Source organism: Melanotaenia boesemani, chromosome 11 (genome assembly GCF_017639745.1).
Source record: "Melanotaenia boesemani isolate fMelBoe1 chromosome 11, fMelBoe1.pri, whole genome shotgun sequence".
Lineage (NCBI taxonomy): Eukaryota > Metazoa > Chordata > Actinopteri > Atheriniformes > Melanotaeniidae > Melanotaenia > Melanotaenia boesemani.
Window position 1 is genome coordinate 27992911 of NC_055692.1, and position 20446 is coordinate 28013356.

A 20446-nucleotide genomic window follows, 5' to 3' on the forward strand; every position below is an offset into this window, starting at 1 on the left:
ACTAGAAATCAAACTACTTTTTTTTTTATTTCTTTCAAAAGATGAATGCAAGTGATTCATTTTAACAGGATGCGTGTGCCTTTTGTACTTGTGAAGTCTGGCTATGTATCCAATTGAACTTACTGCACATAAGATTATGGGATAAGCCTCTGAGGACGCAATCTCGCAAGTGGCCACTTGGGGTCACTGTTTGCTAATTGTTGTTAATCAGCAATAAAACGCTGCCGCACAACAGCAGAACCAAATATTTGCGCAACTGGCAACAGTTTAAATAAAAACAGTATTTTAATTGTCTGACTGAAATTAGTTTTGTGTTTTAGTTATCAAAGCAGAGAAAACACATGTGTAGTTCTCAGCATCAGGAAATCAAATGGAGTTACTTTGTGCTACCACATCACAAACTAACATATAGGCAGAGATAACAGGTTTTTATTTATGTGACCCACTGACTAAATGAAATATAAAAAGTAGGACTCTAAGATGTTAGCGTCACCAATTTTGAGTTTGTAAGCCACACAATAAGAAAGCTTGTACACGTGAAAATGTCTTCTGTTGTAGTAAGATCCATTTAATCACACAGTAAAAAAGCTGTGTTTAAATGGCAAAGCAACACATGGGGCAGAAGTAAAATATATTCTGTGTTAAGTTATTCTCTTTAAGGAAAATGAAGAAAAATATTGCATTTTTATCAGTTATAATGTCATCTGAAGAGATTGTTTTAAATTATTGAGTAGCTGTAAAAGACATAATTCTGCCATGGAAAAAAGTCAGCAATTTATTAACTAAACATTAGCATTTGCACCAAATTATCTGTTGTAAACAATGTTGGAAGTCTGATTGAAAGCTAAAGGCAGACATCTCATTTCAACGAACTTAGATTGCATCTCAGTAATTTTAGAGTTACCATCAAGTAAAACAGATTTGATTTTTTGTAAAGCAAACCAATACTGTTTATGACATAAAGTAAACAAAATCATGTCCTTTGGCTTTTTATTCTTTAAATTAGCACAGACTTTTCAGATTTGCATTTTAACTTAAACTAGTGTAAGAAAGACATATTGCTGATATTTATGAGGCAGCTAGGGAATAGCTGGAGCAAAAAATGCAGACAAGTCTCCATGTTCACATCACTACTATTGGGAAGTAGGACAGGGGCTGAGTGGGATGCAATGGAAGATGATGCAGAAAGGCACAGAATGGGTTTCCTCCATCTTGTCTTCACACCTGTAGGTTGAACTGGAAAGAATTGGTGCTCCACTTGCTTGTGTCACAGTTGAGCATGGTGCGCTCTGTGAAGCTAACATTCCCCTCTGCATCTATTAGGATTATTGTGTTGGTCCTGAAATAGGAAAAACAGAAGAAAAAAAACACACACACACACACACACACAGACACACAAATATAACATTAATATGATCTTAATAAGAAAAAAGACAACTACATTTAAATGTCAAATTGCTAGCTAATAGGTAGCCTTGCTAATGATATTTTAATGGTAAAAAAAATAACCCCTGACCTTTTGGTTTCAGGAGAGTCTATCTACTAAGCTACTGTGCCACAACAACACAGATGATTCCCTTTCATTTTCTGACTGTGGAAGGGTGATTACATTGGGGATTACTGTGTTCCAACAATGATCCGATCTTGAAGTCTAGCAAAATCCTTTCAGTCACCACAGGTGGAGACAAGCAGAAGATATGAGGAATAAAAAGATATAGCATAGGTGGGAGATGCTGACCTTGTACCATAATGAGGGGAGCGAACACACACAGCTGACAGAGCCTGGATCATAGACTTGCTGTAGCCATCACCCTGACTCTCCTGAATTGGATCAGGTGTGTTCCTGTAAGACAAACAGAACTCTTAAGGAAGGCTTTTCTGCACTTTCCATCCATTAACTCTATCGTTTCACCTACATTCATCCAAAAAGCTACCAATTAAGTAAAAACTGAGATGACACACTAAACAGACTGCAGAGAGTGTAATGCATTCTTTCTCCATTTCATAGGATATTTGACACTTTTGAGCAATACTTTTCTTCATAACTTGTACAGTCAAAGCTGGCTGACAGGCCAACAGCTAATGAGGATGACAGGTCTCCAAACAAATACTACACTTGGCCAAAAAATCACTATACACTGCAGGTTTACACATCTTCTAACATGAAATTCCTCCCAAGAAAGAGGAAAACCTCCAAAAACAAAAATTAAAAAAATGAAATGTGCACTTATGATATGCAACTCTGCAACTGAAGGGAAAAAGGGTGTTTCAGATGGTGCTCATCACTCACAGTTCCTCATTATTAAGGACATTAAGCAGCTCTTGCACCAGTCCATCATAGGACAGCGACGGGTCATTGACAACACGACTGAAGTGCTGCTTGCCTTGCAGCAATTTCCTCCACGGAGTGTCCAAGAGTGAATTACTTAAGCTGTAGATTCCTGCTGAGGGTCAAAGCAAACAACACAGACAAATATGCACAACAGTAAGCTCTGCTGGTGTCCTTTTTGTCCTTTAATAAATCAAAAACAATCTGAGAGCAATATCAACACTAAAATGTCAGGCTAACATGGACGGGCCAGAGGCCAAGAGAAGAGGTGAATGTGAAATGAACGGTTTCTACAGCAACCACATTAAAAACACAGACCTGGATTTAGACGGATGGGTTCAGGGCTGCCTCTGTTTCCATAGTAACACACTGTGTCTTGTTTTGCTCTAGATGGGACACAATGTAATGGAAAATTAGACATTGCATTTAGATAATTAAACTTGTTTATCTCCCATTATGATGGCTGTATTAAGAGCCATAATAAATCAATGTTAATGAAATAAGTAGAGGGGCAGCAAAAAATATATTTAAAGGAACAATGTTTGGTAAACACATGTCCTGAGGGTGAAAGATAACATCAACTGTGCAAACCAGTTTTTGTTTCGCTTTTCTCTTTTAGTGGAAGCAGTTTGAAATAGGAAAATACCAAACTCAATTCTCATAAAACTACTGGGTAAAATTAAGGCTCCAAAACACAAATCATTGCTACAAACATTCATAACTATCGCAGAACTATTCAGTTGTGATATTAGATCTCCTTGCAAAATTCTTGCTTAGAAGGAATTAATTATTTTTGAAAAATCTATCCAACATCAAGGGCAACTGTCACGGCGCTGGTACAGGAAAGAATGAATAATAAATTATCACCAAATCCTTTGAACTAGTAGGCAAGTGAAGGTTTTGATATCAGTTTATGACAGCTATACAAGTGGCATCAGTCAATCTGAAATGTGGTGCAACAGTGCTTCAACATCTATCTTGTAAAGTTTCCCCATCAAGAACTGTCAAGACGGGGCCAGAAAACGCTGCTGGGCTTGTCTATTTATTCTGTTTTGGCTTAGTTTTTGAATAGAAACACCAAATATTTGCCGGCTCCAGATTTTCCATGTTTCATCGGTTTAAGAAAACAGAATACTAACGGGTTTTGAACTTTTTGGACAAAGGTTTGAAAAGATCACTGGTCCCACTTTTGCATTGTTTAACATTTTACAGAACACTTGATTAATTACTTGTAAAAAAAAAAAAAGGTTAGGCAATCACTAATGAAAGTAACCTTTACTTTATTTATGACTTTATTAGGAATTAGGTCAAACAGCATTTCCACAAGGTGTTGATAACATTGCTATAATATTCTTCTCATCTTGATAAAAACATTTTGGTATCACTTTGCCTTTTTCAGATGGTGCATTATTATACTGGAAGCCATTATATGATGGAAACCTTGTCATGGTTTCTAAACAGCTTTATATGAGTGAACACAGCTTTTCTGTAATCTTAAAACCAGTCTAACCAGTCTCCTCTGAACTGACCAAAAATTAAACCTCTAGTTTAACTGTTGCATTTTGAAGATCGAAATGAGATGACTATTTTGTTTAAATGAATTTTGCACAAAAAAATATGCATGCAACACTTGGTTTTATTGTCTTTGCTTTCGAATGGTAGAACAGTTATTCTTGAATACTGGAGTCAATTTAACACATGGAGACAGCATTGTTACTTATTAAAATAAATTAAAATATATAAACATGATGATATAAGAGATGGTGTGAGAATGGGGCCGGCCTGGGGAATTTTGCTGCATGTCACCCCAACCTTTTTTTTTCTCTACAACTTTTTAATAAAGGCCACTAGAGCCACAAAATCTTACAGAATCAAAAAGATAGGGAAAGTATGCAGATATTCATGCGTAATCTTAGCAAAACACTTAAGGAATAATATGATGGCAGCCTAACATGAACAAATCTAAGACACTGAGGCAGAGTGTTTTCTACGTGCAGGGAAATATGTGTCCAAACAGGCAACAGATCAACAGAAGGCAGGGAAAATACTCATAATACACAGTTTTCGTGAGAACAATTGCTGTCCTTAATATTGTTTCTTGAGACCAAACCCAGCTGAACATTATAAATAAAGAAAATCAACAACATGGTCTGTGTTCCTGTGGTGGCAATGAACGCAGCAGCACTAAACAATGCTGACAGGGACAGCAGTCCCTGTCCTCCCAAGCACTGTCAGTAGCCGTTCAATGAGAACCAGATGGAACTGTAACCTAAGAAGAAACAACTGAATCAGTAAAGCTTTTATTTATCGTCACCTCTGCCGAGGACAAACAAAATGCCTGAAAATATTATCTCTGTCTTGGGGTCTGAATAGAAGGAGGTTTGCGTATACAATTTGCCTGTGATACAAATCAAATTGTGATGGAAGCAGGTGGAAGATTTGTAGAGAGACAGCTCAATTACTGCTGTTTGAAACTGGGCAGAATATTGAAAGTCCCATCAGCAATGCTGTAGGTTGATTTGGCCTGAGATGAGGAAACAGCAGGAGGTCGGGACCATTCGGCAGGGAGAGAGAGCAAAGAGGGAAGAGTCAAAATCAGGCTTTTTTTCAGATCTAAGGCAGAGAGGTAATCAGTATGCTGACGGAGACATGCTCTAATGAAGAGCCCTCTATATCGAGCCTGAAGAGCAATTTCCCAATTGCCAGCTGTGGTGTAGTTGCCTAGAGATGCTGGTTGGGATTTTGAGAGGGAAAAACATGTAATCTCATATGTTGTCACCAACATCTGCAAATACTCCCACATATGTTTTTTTTTTTGTTTTTTTTTTTGGTTTTTTTAAATTCTCACTAGCACAAACGTATCAGTACTGCTTAATATGCTGTTTTGACATTTGGTTTAATATATTCATATTACAAGCTCTACTGAAATCTGTAAATCTTAGAGGAGGCATTTCATGTCAGCGTGAGGCTGTAACTTCAGTGCTAATTAGCAAGACTTGCTTTGAAATTTAAGTTCATGTCAAACAGTTGACATTAATTCTCTATGTGCATGATCTTAAAACCTGTTACTGTGAGCCCTCAAGATGGCTGCCATACACCTTTCAATGCAAAGCACTGAAAAACTATTTTTGCCTGTACCCAGTGTATCTGCTGCTAACTGCAGTCAAACAACCCCTTTTAATCCTGTTCAACCAGAGTATGTTATTCATTGTCAAAGGCTCTTTAGTTTTGCTCTCATGCTCTTTGAAGTAAAGACTATTCCCTGGTTCGCGTCTCATGTAGATCACATTTTTCCACTCTCTTGCTGACTATAAGCGCAATGCTTTTCTGAAGTGGCCAGTCCTGGATATATCTGTTGGCCACTGTTGTAAGATTTTCTGTATACCACTACTGGACATGTCAGATCGTTTGGAGATCATTACAAGTTCATTTTCAGAAACATCCACTTTAGAAAACGCTTCAGACCTTGGTATAATGACACCAATCGCAAAGAGGGCACACAAGGTCTAATTTTATGGATCACCATATGGAGCACCTCTTTAAAAGAAGATGTTATGTCAGTTTCTGGTCTGTAGCATTAAGGTGTGTGTTAACATAATGTCAAAAAGGAAAGAGATCATACATGATCATAAAGTAACAACTGTTGCTGTGCATTAACCTGGGAAAGGTTCTTAACACCATTTCTAAACAATTTGGAGTCCATCATTCTACAGTAAAAAAAGGTGTCAAACTCTCGAAGGCCGCTAACCTGCAGGTTTGTTGTGTCCCTGCTCCAACACACCTGATTTAAATCAAATTGATCCCACAGCTTGTAGTCAAGTTCTTCAGAATGATCCATTAATTTCAGATGTGTTGGAGCAGGGAAAACACAAAAACCTGCAGGATAGCGGCCTTCGAGGACCGGAGTTTGACACCTGTGCTCTACAGGCCCCAGTTAGCATGGTAAATGTTAAAAGTCCAAGACAGTAAAAATAAAAAAACCCTCTAAGTAAAACACGACACATTTGCTAAGTTAAATCTGAACAAACCTCAAGACCTCTGGGACAATGTCCTCACTCCATCACAATGTGAGACATCACAGAAAACGATTACTTCAAGGTTTCACTTCTAAAGGTGGTTTAACAAGCTCCTGAATCACGAGGTGATTCATTAGGGGTTATGAGTTTTTCAACATAGTGATTCTACATTTTGGCCTAATTTTGGTCATACAGCTTTTCATCTGAGATCATATTTAACTAGTTTTCAGATCCGGTGAAGGCCAGATGATTTTTACAACCATATCCTGATTGATAAAACTTTAATAATGAACACTGATGGACTTACTTCTTCACATGAATGTAGAGTATGTGAGGAAAAAAAATTGCAAGATTGCAATCTTTTGTCTAGAAATAAAACAAGACTCTATTTTAACAATTAAAAAGAACACTAAATAACTTCATTTAAAATGTCCTGTCAATCTTTAGTCATGTGGATTCACTCAGTGACAAATGCAGAGGAATTTAAAGTAATTCTATTCATGACAATCTGGTGCTGTGTTCTATTTAAAGAAAATGTAATTTCCCAATAGTTAATACAACAAGCTTCTGGGGGGGAAAAAATCCAACTCATCCACCCCTGATACTCTGGAATGTGTAACTAAAAACCAAAGTCTTTTTTTGCTCCAACAAATCTATGCCAAGAATTACAAGACAGGATTGAAGGCATTAAGCCTGAATCACTTTCTAAAGTTGTTTTTATGAAACAGGCACACACTGTTTGACTGAAAGTGCAATAAAGGAGGCATATCTTAGCTGGCAAACATCAGTAGATGTTTTCATTAAAATGAATAGTCTCTGGGCATTCACTTGCAAGTGAGAATGTCTCAAAATGGGATCAAAACCCAAAGTTATGGAAATGTCAGATGAAAGTTTAGATATGGAGCTCAGGGAACATCAGCAAAGACCATCTGATATCAGAATTTATGGCTTTAGGTCCCCAACGGAAGGGCTCAGTAGAACGTTCTGGGAACTGCAATGTTACCATTGAACAAATCAGTCAATTTACAACTCAATCCAACATGGTTATACATTATTAATCAAGGGGGTATTGATGAAGCAAAGCAATTAAAAGTAAACAAAACATACACGAGAGGTAAGGCAGAAATATTCTGCATATTAAAGAGTAAAATGTTGCTCTCTGATGCAACCAGGGTGACAAAACACTCAACTGAGGCCATAAAAAAATAAATAAAAAAGCAGCTCCTGTCTCCCAGTGCCACCACATCATAAATCATGTCTTTGGATACAGATGAATGAAAAATCCTTTAATTGTAAAATAAAGTTTCCCTCTATTTACCAGATGCAGTTATTGATTTGGAAAGAAACTAGACACCTTATTTCCGCAGTGCTGCTGGACACACTACAGTAGAAAACCAAAAGGCTGGTTAAAAAAAAGACAAAAGGAAAGCTTGCTTTTTACCTCTGTGTTTCATCTCTACCTGAGGTGACAGCAGCTCTCATCAGATAAGTGTCTGAGGGAGAACATATATGCAACATATTCACTTTCAAAGGCTCTATTGACTGATTTTAAACGCAGATAATGAACCAGTCAAAGCTGAGGACAAAAGTTCTTATCACAACAAAAACACACAATCTTTCACTTTTCTAGTTTCTTATGAATGTGACATCACACAAAGAAAGAAAGAAAGAAAGAAAGAAAGAAAGAAAGAAAGAAAGAAAGAAAGAAAGAAAGAAAGAAAGAAAGAAAGAAAGAAAGAAAGAAAGAAAGAAAGAAAGAAAGAAAGAAAGAAAGAAAGAAAGAAAGCAAAGCCATCTAGCTCAAATGTTCTTCTGAACTGAAGCAGCAACTTCAGACTAATTCCTCTGGGCTAGTTTCCAGCACAGAGCCAGTCTTCCTCTCAGTTTGTTAACTTTCTTTAAGTCAGTGGCTTTGATGCTGCTGCACCAACACAGCTGAGATGGGAAACTGCATCTCATCCCCACAAATCTAGGATTTATTTAAAATAAAATAAAAAATATAATACTTTATTAACCCCTAGCGGAGATGATCTGTTTTTTTCTTTGGTCGTTAATTAAAAAACCTTTTATAGTCATTATTTATTTATTTAAGATCTTGTTATGCATGACTATTGCTGTTGGCAGGAAAGACCTCCTGTACTGTTCTTTATTTCAGCAGACATTAAGAAGCTTCTCACTAAATATACTCTGTTGTTTCATCATTGTGTTGTTTAGAGGGTTCATCGTGTTTAGCATATTGGAATGACTAATTAGCCTTACATGTAAGTCTGGAGCATCTGGAAAAACCCCAGGTTGTAGAGGAAAAACATAGTAACTCCAGTAAAAAAAAAGCCCCCTGACCAGCTTTGAGTACTGCATTACTGTACCATCCAGGCCTCAAAATTTAATATATTCTGATGAGTAAACACCACAATTAGATTTACTATTGCTTTATGGTTGAAGCAAACCATATTTTGGCGTTAAAAAGTTACTGTATGCATTTGTTATTTAGATGGCAATGGGCATGAAAGGTGTAGAGACCAATCATATTTTGTTATGGGATTTTCTTTTCTACAGTACAAAATTAAGGAAAGAAAACACTAAAATTGTTCACACAGAGTGGTCTACTAAACTTTGCCTTAATTTTGTCACTAGATGTGGCTGCAATAACTGGTGTAAGAAGGTGGCAGAAATATTGCGCAACACTGGCAGGAACAGTGTGTGTTAAGTGTGTGTGAAGGAAGAGATTCATTTTTTATGTCTCTTACGTCTGCTTCATCTAAATGAGTGGGAAATTAATGCACCATAACTCTTATAGCCTGGATGCCTTGAAGCCTGTTCAAAATAGTCCCAGATCACTGTGTTAGCAGCTTTTAGCTACATAATCTAGTAAATTTAGTCTAAAGTTTCTCTGCTACAACATAGGCTGAATAAATAAGCATGTTCAAGAAAGTAGCTTCATGCTACTTCCCACATAACTAACCTGAGGAAATGATCCTTGTCTAAAGCTAAGACTCATTTCACATATAAGAGATTTCCAGCATCAAAGATAATTTCCTGCATCATCTTAATCCTATATTAGAGTGTAGAATACTGTTTGTAGTTGTTATTTTTAGATTTGGAAAGTGTTCAATCAATCAAAACATGAGGTGGTTAAACAGTCAAAAAGGTATTTATCTTATAATACTAAAAACAAAAACATCTAAAGTACAGTGTAGTGTGTCACCTCTGCAGTCAGTGCTATTTTAGACTACATAAAGATTGATCTTGCCTGTTTAAAATCATACTTATACAAGAAAAAGCATCATTCTACAATGTTAAACAACGCTGTCTTCATTGGTCCCATTCAGCACAGATCAGAGGATGCCAACCTTTTGCATACTGCTTATTTAGAATTATACATGCAGACATCAGGTCAAGATGTAATAGATTACTGGGCTCTCATTTTAAGATAGTTAGCTGGAAATTAAAGACTTAGCCAGAGGTGGAGTTTCCAACCAATCAGCTTAATAAGTTGATAAAATTACCACTGACAGGTGACAGTAGTGCTGTTTCTACCCATTTAGTTTTTGTTTGCTAGGAATACATTTAAGGGTGTGTGTTTCAATCCCTTCAGCAACCTCTCTGGTTTATGCTAAGACCTATTACCACAAGGACCACCAGCATGACAACAATGTCTTTGTGCACTTATCTTTGATTTTTATCTTTTTAGCAGTCTATGAATGTAGTTGAGCCTGAAATCTGACCTGGTGTTTCTTCAAACTTTAAAATCGATCTTTCACAGCGGAGCATCTCAAATTCTTCCTCTTTTTTTTTCCTCTATCGAGTTATTTAGAAAGACAGAGATCAAGAGGCGGCCTGTGGTTTCATTCCCAGGTAAAGCCAAAAAACCCAGAGTCTAAAAAAATAATCCTCTCAGAAAGCCACAATCTAGGAAATGACAGTATAAAAAAAGACTCTATGACTCTATGGGCTAACTTTGAGGCCATGAAGTAACCTCCTGGAGGACAGTCTCAGTATAGACATGCAGCATAGACTCCCCTTTTTCAGTGGATGGACTTTACACCAAGATGGATTTTACCACACCTTTCACTCACCTGAACTCTGCTGTGATAAGGTTGAAGCCGTTGTACAGGTGGCCTTCTGCAGACAACTTCTTAAGGTAGGAATAACAGTCTACGTCCTTATCCGTAAGGTAGTTAGACACTAGAAATCCTGCAGGTCAACAAAAGTTCAATAAAATCTAAAATCATAAAGGTTGTTAAATAAAACACACAGCAATAAAACATTAATACTGATTAACTGTAATTACATTATCACATAAATCTGAACTGTTTACAACATGCAGAATCCCTTATAGGACATTTATGATGTAACAACAGGAATAAATTGAATTGAAATGGCTGGCTTGCCTCTTCCTGGTGCATCAGGGTTCGGACGACCTTCCATGTAGTTGGTAATCGCAGCCAACTTGCCCCTCTTGCTGATCCCAAGCCATGAACCACCTTCTTTTCCACATTCCAGGTCCAGGCCTGGCAAACAAAGGCAAAATAATGTTTAATAGACCAGGCTTCATGCTCATTGTAAGTAAAAGACCCAAACTTAATTGTAAAAATTATCATAAAATGTTTCATTTAATACTTTAGAGGGGAAAAATTATTTTTCATGTTCAGACATAATCTGCCTTCACAAGTAAACTGCATAACAAAATGATTTACTGGCATCATTTTTAGTAGATAAGAATTCATTTGTCATTAATTAAATTGTAAACTGGTGAACCTCACTGCAGGCAAGCACATAAATCAACATCTAGGAAAATATTTGAAAAAAATTGATATTAAAGTAATATTCACTGAGCTTAAACAAAGAAATGTTCTTTTTAAGGAAATTTCAGTCTTACAAATACCAGTTTACAGATTTCTTTTCAGGGTATTATGGACACATAATTATTAATACTAAACATTAACCCTATAAACATAGATAATCCATTTTTCTATTTGCAGCATTTTCATTCAGCAACTGGAACCATTTTCATCTATACCATTAGTATAAATGGAAAAAAGTCCATTAATAAATTAGTCATACACTTTAACATTTTTCTTTATCATATGGCACAGAAAAAGCCCCCCACCCCCCCCCCCCCCCCCCCCTTTTTTTTTTTTTACTGACAGTAAGCCAGAGAGTCATATGGTCTTATTCATCTGGCAGTGGACAGAAAGCTACCCTGCTACCACTGGGAGCCCTTGTGTACTTTCCTTCTTGTCATGATATGTCTCCTACAGGGCTCTGAAACTGCCCTCCACCCCCACATTGCAGATAAGGCAAAGCCATTTATTCCTGTCACATCCCATAAAAACAGCCATCAATTAAAGACCTGCTAGTGGAGCCCTGACCCCTCTATTACAAAGGCGAGAGGAGACTGATGAACAACGAGACTACGTCTGTGTTTCCTTTTGCAGCAGAAAAAAATAAAGGATGATTGATTTCTTCTGCTTGGCTATAATGTGTATTGTGCACCCGTCAATTAAATATAGTTTACTGTGGGAGGGGATGTGCTGGGACGGATTTGAGGAGAATTGGATTCTGAGGTGAAGGAGATAGATTTTACCTTCAAAGACAACTAAAAGGCTTACATCTGTTGCTATTACACATAGTTATCAAGCTAAGATTGCTGTTTTGTTTTTTTTTAAGTCTAATATATTAATTGTAAAACACAGATTTCTAACATTGGTGTGATTTATCTGCTTAAAATATCTCATGGAAAAGCAAGTAATTGATTATTTTAGTGCTATTCAAGACATGTGTAGCTAGTGGGCCATTAAATGGGGAGTGAGGTGCTCAATTGGTGGTCTCTAATGAACCAACTTACCACTGAGGATCTCACTGTTGCTCCCCCAGAAGTCTGCAGCTTTGGATGGCCTGTTGTAAAACTCATCTCTGTTTGCAGCCAAAATTAGCCTAAAGAAATGGACAGAGAGGTTATAAATGTTGTATTGTTACATTTTGTCATTTGACTCCAAGTCTCAGCTACTCACTCAGTCACTCTCAGTCTCTTTCCTCTTAACCTAGATCTAGAAATATTAGCCAGTGTGTTTAGAAAACACTGTACAAATAGTGTCTGCTATAATGAATGAAGCAGGACTTCTTTGGCTCATGATGTATAATCTAGAGTTGACAGGTGACTATAGTCGGCAATCCTTTCAAGCAACTTTCAGGTTTATTAGGTGTCCTCAAAGGAGTTGAGGAGTCTTCAGCGTTACCATCTGAATATCAACACACTGGCCGTTTTGGATGCGCATCATGGCTAAGTTGTCAAAAAAATGTTATTCTAAAATCTTATAATTTGTTTTGACTGCAGGTATAGTAGTTATTAAACAATGTTGTTACATAGCATTAACTTGACATTTAAAGTAGCACTAGGCATCTTTCTGACCTTAAAAAATATGTGTTTCAGACTTGTTTCGATGGCACAGTAACATTTATTATGCATGTTCCTGGAGCCATTGTTGCCCAGCAGCATCCACAGGCCAAGAAACTGCACTCTCTAACTTTTTCTTTTGGGGCGATGCATCACTACAGCTAAGCTCACACAGCGAATGCACACAGCGACTGATTCATTGAAGAAACTCAAGATAACATTATGGGTAGAAGAAAGGAAAAGAAAGAGAAAGGGACAGAGCAAGAGATGAGACAAGAGTCAATTTCGGACCAACTTTAACTCGCTGACGAGAGCTTGGACTAGTTGTAGGCTGCAAGATGGATGCCAAATGAGCCAATGTGAGGGGACACCTCACTGAGAAAATCTGCCAAGCTTCAGTAGTGCTTCTTTAAGAAAACAATAAAATTTCTCAATACACCAAATAGGATGGCTTAATTATGGAGAAATGTGCAGAAGAAGCATTTAACACATTTTAATTTAAATGAAAAGTCTGAGGATTGGGTTGAAAAGGTCAGTCTGTGAATATCAGACAAGTTCACTGATGGCCAGAGAGCTTTGACTGGTGAAGAAACAACAAATTGCAAACTGAAATAACATTTTTAGACATAAATAATTCGATCTACGTCTCATTTCACAAAGCTGGCTGTGTCGGCAACACGTAAATAATCTCTGCAGGCGTTTTATTAAATTGTGAATTTGTTTTTCTCTCTGAGGAAAGGATAAAACACAAATATTTACTGCTGCAAACAAGAGAGGACAGCCTGAACAAGAGTGTGATCTGATTTACAATAAATCCCCTGAGATGCACAGTTTGTCTGCCAGTTAAGCATTGCACAGCACTTTGACCTGTATTATTCAAAGTAAGTCACTCCATAATGATGACATTATGTTTGCTACCATTAACAAGACAGACTGTTGCAACTTGGATCAAAATCTACACTCACCATTATATTTAATACGTCTTTATTAGCAGGTCACTACTGTCAGGTGTGCATGGAAGAAAACTAAAATCACTTAGTTGCTGCACACCTTCCTTTTATATCAATTCACAAACATTTGCACAGCAACACACATGATCTTTATCCAGTTCACTTGTCCTATTCCACAGTTATAAAACAAACAAAACAGTTGCTCCCTTGCTTGGAGGAAAGGGTAACCTCTATCGCACCATGTGATTTACAAAAAAAACATTGCATCTAATTATGTTGCTGTGTGTGTATATTTGCAAATGTAAGAAGCTAGGCCTTTTATGATTTCATAAACATAGCGTTGTGACACTGCAAATCACACAAGCAATAAAGAAATGCAGTTTATTAACCTCTACATAGGCTGTATGTTTCTTCTGAGCACGACAACATTCTCCCAATTAATCGTTCAGGATGGGAGCCTTTTATGAACAAGCAAATAAACCAAACTGCGCTGACAGGGGTCGACCTTGGTGCATCAAAGGCTAATGATGGCCTGTTCCCATGGCACTGTGTGAGCCCCCACTGTTCCTGGAGGGGAAAAAAAAAAAGCTCCCACTAATGATGCTGCACAGGACAGAGCATCTGCTATCGGATCCTAAGGGGCAGATCCCATGCAGGCATCTTAGATCGCATTTACAGTCAAGCAGCTGCATCATGTAGGAGGCATGGTGAGAAACAGAGGAATTAAAGCTGATCAACATTTAACAGATCCCCCCCCCCTTTGATATTTTGTTCAACGAACACAGCTTGTGAAGACAAGGGAAACATGACATATAATTTTAGAGCATCAGACTACTGAAATAGAAAAAAAACTAAATGGGGTTGAGGTATGGACTGTGTGGTGGCCAGTTCATGGGTGAAAATGTTGCATGCTTACTAAACCACTGGCATATTCATTTAAAAATATGGCAGGACTTTTTCTGGGCACATTCCAGGCCAGCTGCTTTGTTAAATCCAGGTAGTGACTTTAGTTTTGTCCAGGCACCGTCTACAGAGGGGTCAAAATCCGATTACAATGCTGCATTGTTGGTTGCAGCACTGCTTTTGTTGTGAACAGCTGAAAAAAGGGGAATACTGAAGCCAGCGATAGACAGGAAATGGTTTTTGTAATAAAGAAATGTCAGCATGTGGGTAATCAGCAAGTCATTTGTGCTGAACAAGAAGCCATTTAACTCCTGCAGATACATTCCTGTCATTTTATACTGTGGGGTTTCATAACTACACTTTCTAACAATTTAATCTTGCTTTCAGTGTTTCCAGTCTTTGCATGCGAAACAGTTCTTTTGATTTACAAAACACACAAAAAAAAATCATTTCTGTAAACAGTAGTCTATATAAAAACGTCGCATAACTGCATTAGGACACAGTTCAGTTCACCTTTCCCCCGGGTTCACATCCAAGTCAGTACTCATAACACACCTCCGCTGTCCTCACTTTAGGCAGGGTCAGATTCCCAGAAGGAAGGACAGAGATGAACTCTGCCCAGGTAGAGCTCTCTCTCAACCTCTGGGGGATTATAATAAGCTGGAACTCCACATCACACCGTAACCCTCACTGACTGCTTACAATGTACCAGTCTGTGCTGTCGACTGAAAGAAGTTAACTTTTACTGCCGGGTAGGGCATGTGAACACAGTAGAAAAATGAAAATGGTAGATTTGAGTGAATAAGCTCTTACTTTTCATGTTGCACTTTAAACAGGGTGTAGAAAATGAAATAGGAAAGTGCAGAAATTTAGCCTAAAGCAACAACTAGACCAAAACAGCATCTTTACATCATTTTATAAAGACAGACTAATCAGTGATACTTGATTGTAAAGATTAATTTAATTTGTCTGTGTTTACAATCCAGATATAAGATTGTCATTCATGGTATTAATGTAAAGCTGCAGTTATTTCCTGAACAATCTCAACAAGATAGTAATTGTGAAGTTGGCTGAAAGTACTGTTAGTGATTTTGCATACTCATTTCTGTGCTAGGAAAGAATAATTGTTGAGGTTTCAATGTTTTTATTAGCACTCTTTAACATTTACTCTTGGTGCAATGCATCTTTCTTACTCTTAAAGCCAGTTCTCTTGTTTATGTTCCCTTGTGTCCAGATAGATTCTTAACTGTATCTACACTGTGGTTATAATAATGATTAAGATACTTTTTGTTTAAAGTCTGTGCTTCTAGCATTCTGGAAAAAAAACTCTGTCTTGTGAAACCAAAAGTTTCTTTCCAATTTTCAAGGACTAATTCTTGTGTCTTGGTCATTTTTCCTAGAATCCATTCCAGTCTGTTTCACAATAAGTTTGGTTCTTTAACCTAATTTTAAGCAATCCTTGAGGGAGTTTTTCTTTTTTTTCTCCTGATACTATGCAGTTATGTGTACTTTAACTCATAAATCTAAATGTGACAATAATTTCTGCTCCAGGTTTAAAAGAGGCACTAATGCCACTATCAGTCAAAGCTGCTTTTACCAAGTTTTACAAAACAATATTGCCCAGGTTGAAACCTACAATCGCAGATAAAAACATATTACTCCTGTACTGTGCAGCTTTCAATGGTTACCTGTTATAATCTGAAACAATTTGGAAATTTAACCCAGCTGTTACAAACCATAAAACTGCCTTGCTTAAAATGACTTATTAACCCCTAATCTGCTATGACATTTACTTAGATTAGTATATGGGTCTCTGCTGGTTCTTCCAAAGTCTTGGCATGCCATTAGTTGCTGATTGTTGCTCCCCAAATTTATCCCTGCTAAAACCAGACAGACAATAACTTTAGCAGCATCTTTTTATGTTTAATTTATGACTATTATTATCACTGCCTTGTGTCCTGTTTATGTATATCTTTCTATTTTATTTAACCTTATCAAGTCTTAAAGTAAATGTCTAATGAAATAAGGTAATCGCCTTACCTGTAGGCATTTTTGGATGCAGGCCGTGGGTCAAACTTGAAGAAGATTATACACATGGATGTATTAGTAACTGATGACTGATGTATCACTCAGTCCACATCTATCATTAAATATAGGTCATATCTGAGAAAAAAGAAGCAAACAGAAGTCAATATCTGTGTTTAGAGTTGTAAATGTGCTATGCAGTGACATATGCTGTGAAGCAAAATCCTTGCCTAAGAAGAAAAGCACTACTTTATGCATGGATCAAAGTATATATCTTCACACACTGATTATTTTAGTACTTACATTGTGTAATTGGCTGGAGGACACACATATGGGCAACGCAGAGTACATGCTGTGTGTGCCCCTGTGAACATGAACCAAGTTCAGAATGGCATGTTTTACACGTAGCCCACTATCAGGATAAACATAAACGCAGTAATAAAATAATTGTAAACTCAACCATTAATCACTGCATTTTACAATGCGCTCATTAGAGCACTGAACACTTGCTACAAGCAAGCTGCCAGGTTTCTAACAACTTTTAAGAAGTTGTTAGAAGGAGCATTATTAAATAACACTAACGAATGGCATTGTGAAGGGATATTAGTACTTGCTAGTGTTTTGCTTCGATATGAACGGGCCGAATAGCATATTAAGAAACAAACCTAGCCTTGCCGATCGAAAACTGTTTAGGTAACTTTTAAACATAGATGGCTGTATTGCTACTTTAGGCACAACTTCACCTGTGCAATGGCTAGCTAATGTTAGCATGGTTACAAGTGAGAGAGAAACAAGCCTAGTCCAAGTTTAGCTACTCACCTAAACTTAGCCGATTGTTTCCCAGACTGCAAATAATATATGTCCAGCTAACTGTCTGCCTGTTGTTTTGGACACTACTGCTATCACTATGTACTGTCAGCTAGTTGTATTCACTGTCCTTTTACACCCGCTGTTGACAACTACAAGGAAGTTCTCACATAGAGTGACTTCGATTTGTATTTCAAATGTGTCCAAAGCCTCACCAACTAACACTCTTGCTATATGAATTGCCATAAAGTCCGCCCGTCTCGACATTTTACAGAAATAAAACGAGCGCACACCCAGGAGGGCTCGGCAGATCGACGCAATTGGCCGCTAGAGGAAAAATACAACTTCCGGTTATTTACATTAAAAGAAAACGCTTTAAAGTAAATGTTCAAATGATGAAATTGGTATGACTGGACCACAAAATAAATGTACTCGTGTTTGTGTTACTTTTAAAACTTAAAATTTAGAAATATTCATTGGCTCGTGTTTTTATTTGTGTTTTCTTCATGGTACAAGGAATTATTTGGACAGAATAATGACTGAATCTACAGAAATGCACGAAAGAAATTAAAACAAAGCGGAGTTACAACTGGTTACAACAAACAAACAAACAAAATAACGTGTATTATTGACAAAATCATTTAAATATTGTGTGTTTTCTTAATTTAATTGGCTCTTTGAAAAATATATATATATACTCACACACACATATAATACAGTCTAAACCGTCCCCAGTGTTAATATAACAATAGTATCTTCAGATAAATGGGATAATCAATCAGAAATGTTTTCCAGTACTGGCGATGGGGCGGAGACACCGAGAACGACAGCATCCAGCACTGTTGTGGATGAGAGGGATAAAGGCTGTTCTGCATTTCATTCAGCGCAGCGTCGCAGCCCCTAATTTTTAGAAATTATATCGACACTCGCTTTAAATACAACTTTTAAACCAGTTAAGTTACTTCAGTTTTCGCATGTGGAACTCGACTAAAGGGACACACCAACAACAATCCGGTAACTACTAATTCGGTATTTTTAAGGTGGTAAAGTAGTAGGGTCTCCCTGTCGAACCAAGTTGCATGCAAAAAGAAAGAAAAAAGATAACGGTATTCGGCTGAGGATCGGAGTACTGCTCATCAAAGTGGAGTCGTTTCGTCAGCGAAGACAACGATGAACAGGAGAAACTGAGGTAAACAGCGACGCAGCTCGCTCCCTTCTTGCGCAAATCTGTGTGGTGATTTACATTGCCAAGTTTTAGCCTGTGCCGTTGCAGCTCAGTAGGAACCTGGTGTGACATAAATGTAGTCACATTCATGTAATAATACAGTCATTTTTTTTACTGATGAAGCTTAAAAGGAACTGCATGGTCCCCACTGAAGAATGAGTAGATGGAGCACGTTGATTAGGGGCGCGCGGACCTGCTGTGTAAGAGCTGTAGCCTAATTATGCAAATATGCGTTTTTTATGTAAAAGGAGGCACGAGGGGGGTTATTTAATGTTTTTAATACACTATTGCACCAAATACATTCATGAAATATGATTTACTTTGTTAGTTCATGTATTGTTATGAAGCCCCTTCGCTTAAAGGTGCAGCCGCAACGACCTGTCAATCATCATCCTAGTAGTCTGCTAGTCCATTGTTTCCCCCTCCTGTTTGAGTGAGTTACCATGGAGAGTCTTCCGGTTTCCTCTCCTGTAATTACCTTATTTGGAGAAGGGGCGGCTGTCGAACGGCTGGACTGATGGACTTGTCAGGTTAGCACCGTTGTTTTATTCATGTCCAAGTGAGTAAACGCCAGAATGAGGGAATGCTATGAAACAGACATCTGAGCTAAGGTTTTAAATGAAGTTGCTCGTCTTTGACTGGTCCCGGTCAGCTTTTTTTTCACACCCCGCTAGCCTCTAATGGCCTCAGGATGTGGTAGGATGCAATTAAAATAATTAACTCTGAACATGTGCAATCAATTTGGTTTAGTTTGTTCTTGAATTTGAATGCACACCACACACAAGTGTTGAGAGACTGAACTCACAATGTGCTATAAGAGGCTTCTGTTAACAGGCAGGTATTATTTGAGGCTGTTCATGTAGTCATGCAGGAAAAGCAACACAGTTATAATTCCATTAAATATTACTAAAATCAAATATTCTAAAATATGAAGTTATGCAGCTTAGTTGCCATCTGGTACTAAGCAGATGATGGGGAACTTTTTATACTGATGTGAAGTGTGTAAGCGAACCCTAAAACTAAACCCATTGCAGCAAAATAGATCTCCATAATATGTCTGACAACTCAGTCACTCTTTTCATACACACTAAGTAAAATTAAGAATCAATCTATCAGATCTCACTCAAGGGTTTAAATATTTCTAGTTTGCTATTGAGCTGACCTCATATAAACCAGAGAATTTAGGTCATTTGTGCTTTCGAATCTGTATAAGACTGAGAAACACTTTCTGTTTCAGTATTTCCAATGCTGCTACATTTAGAAAGTCATTGTCTGATTATTTAATACATGTAAATACAATAAATGCTAGACATCTTAACACATCAGCATGTTTCGTTAAGCCTGAATACTTCTTTGCAAGTGTTATAGAATCATAACCCCCAATCAATCTTTTTGGATATAATAGGCTTATGGTTAGTTGAATTTGCAGGTAGTTTTTTTCAGATGATTCTGTGTTTGCACACTAACATTTTAAAAGTCTATATTTTGTAGTCGGGAAGTAGATAATTTGAATATAAAATATTAGGAGAGCAGATTCTGGATAGGATGAGAATATCTTAGCAGAACACTGATAAATGCTGCGTAAGCATAGTAAACTAGAAGACAATATACTACGTATGTGTTTGCTCTTATAAATGTTCCTGTGTACTGGGAAAATATATAACCATTGTCCTCTACTTTACTCATTATTTGGAAATTCTGTTCTCCCTGAGGGTAAATAAGTTACACATGTACCATTATCATCCCAAACTAATTGATGACCAATAATGTTTAGATAATGAAAAGCTAATAACA

General features: G+C 37.3%; 2 protein-coding genes across 16 annotated transcripts in view; one reads left to right on the forward strand and one right to left on the reverse strand.

Annotated features, from left to right (window-relative positions):
• Nucleotides 1–759: 759 nt before the first annotated feature.
• tango2 (transport and golgi organization 2 homolog (Drosophila)) lies at nt 760–17601 on the reverse strand. Of its 3 annotated transcripts, none has more exons than XM_041998660.1 (10): nt 17440–17601; nt 16924–16984; nt 16636–16758; nt 12194–12282; nt 10737–10856; nt 10422–10539; nt 2648–2715; nt 2291–2444; nt 1739–1843; nt 760–1339 (listed from the first exon to the last, which is right to left on the reverse strand). In XM_041998660.1, exons 3-10 carry the CDS (start codon nt 16689–16691, stop codon nt 1219–1221), a joined length of 831 nt encoding a protein of 276 aa, XP_041854594.1. In that variant the 5' UTR covers nt 16692–16758; nt 16924–16984; nt 17440–17601; the 3' UTR covers nt 760–1218. The 3 variants fall into 3 exon arrangements, with proteins under 3 accessions (XP_041854594.1, XP_041854595.1, XP_041854597.1); XM_041998661.1 differs by having other exon boundaries at nt 16924–17032; XM_041998663.1 differs by having other exon boundaries at nt 2291–2441; nt 17440–17600.
• Nucleotides 17602–18287: 686 nt separating this feature from the next.
• The window catches only part of arvcfb (ARVCF delta catenin family member b), a 216161-nt gene continuing 214002 nt past the window's right edge, over nt 18288–20446 (forward strand). For all 13 annotated transcript variants that reach the window (XM_041998645.1, XM_041998654.1, XM_041998646.1 and 10 more), the window contains exon 1: nt 18288–18616. The gene's annotated coding sequence lies outside the window, so the exon portion shown is untranslated. The remainder of the gene's footprint in view (nt 18617–20446) is intronic.

Excerpts from the sequence above, each read along its gene's own strand:
- tango2 (XM_041998660.1), bottom strand. The coding sequence starts at position 16,691 with ATGTGTATAATCTTCTTCAAGTTTGACCCACGGCCTGCATCCAAAAAT. Across the intron at positions 10,857-12,193 it reads CAACAGTGAGATCCTCAGTG|GCCTGGACCTGGAATGTGGA; the intron begins GTAAGTTGGTTC and ends TTTGTTTGCCAG. Across the intron at positions 2,716-10,421 it reads CTTATCACAGCAGAGTTCAG|AGCAAAACAAGACACAGTGT; the intron begins GTGAGTGAAAGG and ends TGTCCCATCTAG.